This window comes from Elephas maximus, chromosome 19 (genome assembly GCF_024166365.1).
Source record: "Elephas maximus indicus isolate mEleMax1 chromosome 19, mEleMax1 primary haplotype, whole genome shotgun sequence".
NCBI classification, from domain to species: Eukaryota; Metazoa; Chordata; class Mammalia; order Proboscidea; family Elephantidae; genus Elephas; species Elephas maximus.
The window spans coordinates 48,089,197-48,095,536 of NC_064837.1; the positions used below are offsets into that span (position 1 = coordinate 48,089,197).

The following is a 6,340-nucleotide window of genomic DNA, read 5'->3' on the forward strand; positions in this document are numbered from 1 at the left end:
GATTTTCAAAGTGCTGAAAATCCACTTGTTCCCCCCTGCCAAGAATTTGCCCCATTTTAATTACACCTTTCTATAGTTAATCTTATAGTCAATCTGGAAACCCTGGTGGCATAGTGGTTAAGTCCTACAGCTTCTAACCAAAGGGTTGGCAGTTCGAACCCGCCAGCTGCTCTTTGGAAACTCTATGGGGCAGTTCTACCCTGTCCCATAGGGTCGCTATGAGTCGGAATCGACTCGACGGCACTGGGTGTAGTCAATCAGGGTGTGGGGGACAGTGAAGATGTAAATCAAAGATGGATAGTAAGAAGAAACAGTTAGTAGCATAACGTGATTATGTTAGTCCCTTCCCTCAAATCTCTCATTGCTTTGAGCTATCAGTCCAAACCCTTTTGGGGAGCCCCAACACAGGGTCTTTGCACGTCTCTCTTCTTGCTTCATCCTTCTCTTCTCCCATCTTCGATGCGTCCATCACTCCAATCTCTCTCAACTACCTCCTGCAACTTAAAAACGCCAAGCTTTCTGTCTCAAATCATGGCTCCCACTTTTCTACTGCCTATTCACCTTTTAACGTTGGAAGTCTTTCCACAGTGATTCCACACCTCTGGCACTCAATTACCAAATACGAGTTTTAGTTCTCCTGCTGCTGCTTGCGCGCCAAGCTGCTCCTACGTCAGCCACAGCAGGAATCACATAGTGTTATAAATGTAGTCATAGAATATGTAATGCATAGATGTATTATGGTCATAATTACTTGTTTGTCGCAATCACCAGATTTGAGAGAAACTTGAGGGCACTTCAGGTATTAACATTTCTTTTATCTTTATGCTCCTAGCACAAAAATCGTGCCCAGCACAGAGGAAGCACTCGAGAAATATTGGCCAAATGAATGATTAAATGGACTAAGTCTCTTGTTGCCCGTATGCTATATTGTGTCCCATCTACCCCATGACTTCTAAGTTCTGTTCACTTAAAAGCTGGACTACTAATAATACTGTGGGACCCTCTGTGAGATGCCTCTCTGGAGAAACTGTTCTACCCTTTCCTGTCCTACCTTTTTTTTCCCCACATGCACTCTTTTAGTTTAACCTTAATGGTTTTTCGATTTTGACTTAAGACACGCACATGTGTATACCTATGAGTATATACATATGTAAAAACCAAACCCACTGCTGTCAAGTCAATTCCGACTCATAGCGACCCTATAGCACAGAGTAGAACTGCCCCATAGAGTTTCCAAGGAGTGCCTGGTGGATTCGAACTGCCGACCTCTTGGTTAACAGTCGTAGCACTTAACCACTACACCACCAGGGTTTCCATATATATATATATATATGGGTTTTATATATAAAAAAATTTATATATATATATTTTATATAGTGTATACATAATCTATAGGCTAGGAAAGGAATAAGCTATACAAGATAAAATTAAGTAGGTTGGCATGTTTAATCAGGGTTTTAACTCTCTCAGTCCATCACTGAAAAGTACCGGCATTCTATTGAATACTGGGGCAGAACTTCTGTGTGAGTTGTGGTGGCAAGTAGAGATATGTTCCTAATAGTACCTTGCTAATAAAACTGACCTCTTTAGGTACTCTCTAAGGGAAAATGAAGGCAATATTGTCAAGTCCACTAAATGACCCAGATCTTAGAATTGAATGACATCCAATTTTAATCTATGAGTCAATATATTCTTTTTGTTACAATTGAATTTGACAGTTAAAGAATCTTACATGTCATTTCTTTTGGGGTATGTTAATATCATACTGTGTTCATTAAAGTTCTATTAGTATCGGAGGCTGTATGCTATGTCGTAGAAAGAACTGGACATTAGAGTCAGACATGTAAGAGATTTAATTCTAGTTTTTTAGCCATTAACTTCATGACTTTGAGAGTGTTGAATGACTCATAAACTTTTATTTTTCTCATCACTTGATACTGTTGTAATGATAAAATGAATAAACATATCTGATTTGCCTAGCAAAATATAGGTAAATAAATGTTGACTTGTCTCACCATTGTATTTGTCTGAGAAGGAGAGAAGGTGAACACAATAGTCAATTTAAAGTTAGCAAGCTAGTACCAAGTCATTCCTATAATAGATTCTTTTTAAAAATGAAATAATTATATTTATCTTTTCTTTTTAATGACAGAAACATACCAAAAACTCTGAACAAAGAACACATCTTGCCAGAGAAATAAAGTTTATTGGAAAACTCATCAAGAAATTATTTTGCCTCTATAAAAACATCCAATACCAAGAAATAAGATCCAGGAAACAATATGACCAAGAAAATATAATTTCAAGCCTTAAATCATTTCAGTAGTACCTTGGCAATAGTTGACATTCATTTGCCCAAATGAACCAAATAATTATTCAGCCAAATAACCATGAAAAAGATCTTGGTTTCCTTTTTGTGAAAATAAAAAGTAGGTTTTCCATATCTGGGACATCTGGTCTAATTCCCAACATCTGATAAATTATTGAGGCTGGTGAATACTGAATAGACAGCTCCTGAGTTCTTCATTGTCAGGCGCTGGCAAAGAAGTCTTTGTTCAGCAGCTTCTTGGGAGGCAGGGCTCACCGCAGGGCTGGATGAAGGTGGTGAGGTTGAGGGTCTCCAGGCCTGGGGTTGGCTGGCTGGAGTTGAGCAGGAAGCAGGTGGGCACGCAGGGCTGAGGGATGTGGCAGGGTGGGGGGGAGTTGTCACAGCAGATTGGCTCCAGTAACCAGGTGGTATGTGGGCAGGTGCTGGGCAGGCAGACTCCGCATCGGCAGCATTTGTCAGAGGAGCAGATGGTGGTGGCAGGGCCAGTGGGGACGCTGCAACAGCGGGAAGCAAAGCAAGACATGGCGTTGGGAATCTGGTTTGCTTTTGATTTCTTGGAAAGAAAGATGAAGTGTCTGCAGTACAAATGCCTCACTTTGGGGCTCTTATATACCCTCCCTAATGGGCGTTGGTCCAACCAGAAGGTTTCCTATCCTTATTTTTGTTTATAACACACTTTTCCACTAAGATTCTCTAATCAGTTTGGTATTTGCTTGCCCATTAAGAGTTCCTGCCTTCATTAAATTATGTTTTTGACTCATTGACCTGTCACCTTTTTGTCATAGGTGATCACATTTTATCTTCAGAGGGTCTTTGCATGCCAAAACTGACAGGAATTATGAGTAATCAGTTCAAATGACAATCGAGCATAGTTTCTGAGGCTAAACTCTTCTCCTTGTCTTTTTCCTTAGTTTTCAATAATCTACATAACATGATGTGATTTTTCATTACTCATTTCAGAACAAGCAACTCAAATGATTAATTGGAGCATTTTCTGCCCAGTAAAGTCAACAAGGATATGGCTACTTATAGAAGAGTGTAGCATATGACTATGTGTACCTCAGACATATTTGCCTTATTTCTTGATGGCATAATTCAGGTTCTAGTGAGCAACTAAAGTGACAGCCAGAATGGTATAGCTGAAACACCTTTTCATTATTCTTAATAAATCTGTACTGAGTTTCTGAAGATTATATTACTCTATGGGGCTTTTTTTTTTTTTTTTTTGATGAGTCTTTATTCTCAAAGTTATGCCAATCTTGTAATGAGTCTTGGTGTAAATTATCTGGAACAAAAGATCGACCCAGTTGCAATCCTTTGTTAAATGTACCATTAAAAGAAAACCAACTCAGTCATCATTCATTTTCACACCAATGATGTACATACTTTTAATACGATGAAACAGGAACTGAAAGGAGAAACCATAAAATTTCCATTTGATCATCTTTCCAGAATAAAAAAAGTAGATTTTAGAAGGGGATCTAATCTGATATGATTTAGAACTATGACATTAATAAAAATCATTTTTCACTGACTTATACAACGTTCTTCACCTCTCTTGGGCTTGATTTAGAGTTTTGTACGTTGGCAGATGAGGGGATTAGTCTGGATAAGATCCGGTGTATAGTAATAGCCCGTGATTCCAACATCTTTGCATTCTCCCCATCATCAGCACAAAACTGTTGAATTAGTTTTTTTTTTTTTAATAATTCGTTGAATGGCAAACGACTGATGAATAAACACAAAGTAAGATTCCATGGTAAGCTGCTTCTGAGAGGACATGACAGAAAAACAATATAACTTGTTTAAAAGAGAAGAAAGCTGACTAAAACAAATTGGTGGAAAACTCTGATGTCATTAAACACCATTGGTAAGCCTTGTACATTTCACATAAGAACTTGCTAGTGAAGTTGGTTTGATTTTTGCTTAAATATTGGTATTTATCACAGATCATATCAAATAAAAATGAAACTTAGAATCTTCTAGATACTTTACACTTTTGTGACCTTGCTCATATTGTTTCTTTGGCTGAAAATACCTTTCCCTAATTCTCTATCTCTTAAATTCTGCTTATCTCTCAGGCATCAGCTCAAATATAGACTTCATAAAGAAGCTTTTGATGTGTTTTCTGTATGTTTCTATTCTTTTCTCTGCTCTCCCAAAATGTGTGGCCTGTACTTTCTTTTCAGCCTTGTTTCATTCTACAGTATAATTTATCATTTATATTTGTCTTCCTCACTATATAAGACCCTTGAAAGTAGGAATCATAATCTCCTATGTCTCTCTCAAGCACCTAGGACAAAGCCTGGCACATAGTAGGCATTCAATAAGTGTTTACTGAATTGTGATTTAATTGAAGTACAGATGAGAATAAAAAAAAGTATTTCTTTTTAGAAGAACCATGTATAATAACCCTTTACATAACCAGAGTGATTTGTTCCATTTGTGAAGTGCTTTATTTAGAGTTATTAAACAGTTTTACATCCAAACCTTCACCTAAGAGACAATGAAGAAATAAAGCTCAACTCAATCTTTGGGGTTCCTTCTGTGAGCATGTTGATCTCTAATTTCCAGTTTCTCAGCCTCTTTAAGGACATAAGTGAGTTTATTTAAAGAGATATAAAAAAAAAATAAAAGTTAAAAGTAGACACTGAATTTGGAATTTAAAAAGGACTCTAAACTTAGAGCCTAAGGTATTTTACTATTTAGGGAATTTTCTTCAGGTATTCATACCCCTCTGAGTCCTCCTGGAAACCCTGGTGGCATAGTGGTTAAGTGCTACAGCTGCTAACCAAAAGGTCAGCAGTTCTAATCTGCCAGGTGCTCCTTGGAAACTCTATAGGACAGTTCTACTCTGCCTTATAGGGTTGCCATGAGCCAGAATTGACTCGACGGCAGCAGGTTTGTTTTTTTTTTGGTATGAGGCCTTCTTTCATGGAAACCCTGGTGGTGTAGTGGTTAAGAGCTACGGCAGCCTGGCATTTTTTTTTTTTTAATTTTATGAGGCCTCCTTTTAGCATGAGATTTATGTTGATGCCATCAGAAAGGGTAACTCTGCTGGGTTTATTTATAGGTTCATGATGCATGTGTCAAGAGTCGCTGGGTAATTACAGTATTGTAAACATTGAGACAGTGCATGGTTTGGGGAGCAGTGTTTATTTAGTTTTCAAGTAAGGTGGTTCATGATAGCATTTTTCCACTTCTCATTTGAAATCATCTTTCAGAACATGAAAAGAACACTTCAGCAAAACTAATGTCAGAATATTTTCTTCCAGGGCTTCCAATTATAAGCAGTTTGTATAACAGCCCTTGATGACCACTGAAGATACTTGGAGGAAACTGGGCAAGCTCTTTAAACAGCTTTGGCTAGCTGCAAAGTAGTTCACACTCACAGGGCTGGATGCAGGTTGTGACAGAGATCCCACTCAGGTTTGGAGTCCGGTGGCCGTTATTGAGTAGCCAACACAATGGCACGTAGGAGTCAGGCACACAGCAGGGTAGGGGGCAGGTGTCACAGCAGGTGGGCTGAAGGAGGCTGATCTCATGTGTGCAGGTGCTGGGCAGGCAGACTCCACACTGGCAGCATTCGTCAGAGGAGCAGATGGTGGTGGGGGGGGGTCTGTGGGGACACTGCAGCATTCTTGGGGACAAGACTCACAGCAAGACATGGGAGCAGGGGATCAGGTTGATGTGTTGTTGCAAATGATACTTTTCTTCTACAGAGTTGTCCTGTGTGGGTCCTTTATATTCATCTGTCTCAGGGAACATGGCTTCTATTCATTAGAAGGTTTCCTTGTTGTTGTTTGTATATCCCTACACAAATAACTGACTAACTTCTCCTTTATCAGCCGTGGGAGGAGCTCTCCTTTAGTTTTATTTGGCTGTGTAGTTACATTCAAACTTGCTTCCTGCTGGAGTTTCAAAATGGTGTCTCCATTTACTCCATCCCATGTAAATACATCGTATCTACCCTGGATTTCTTCTTTTTTTAACAACCAGAATTTGTTCTTA

At 38.8% G+C, this 6,340-nt stretch overlaps 1 protein-coding gene across 1 annotated transcript; it reads right to left on the bottom strand.

Moving 5' to 3' along the window:
* Window positions 1–2,555: 2,555 nt before the first annotated feature.
* On the bottom strand, window positions 2,556–2,852 carry LOC126062391 (keratin-associated protein 3-2). Its single transcript, XM_049859899.1, has one exon. It carries the CDS (start codon window positions 2,850–2,852, stop codon window positions 2,556–2,558), a length of 297 nt encoding a protein of 98 aa, XP_049715856.1.
* Between the last annotated feature and the right edge of the window lie 3,488 nt (window positions 2,853–6,340).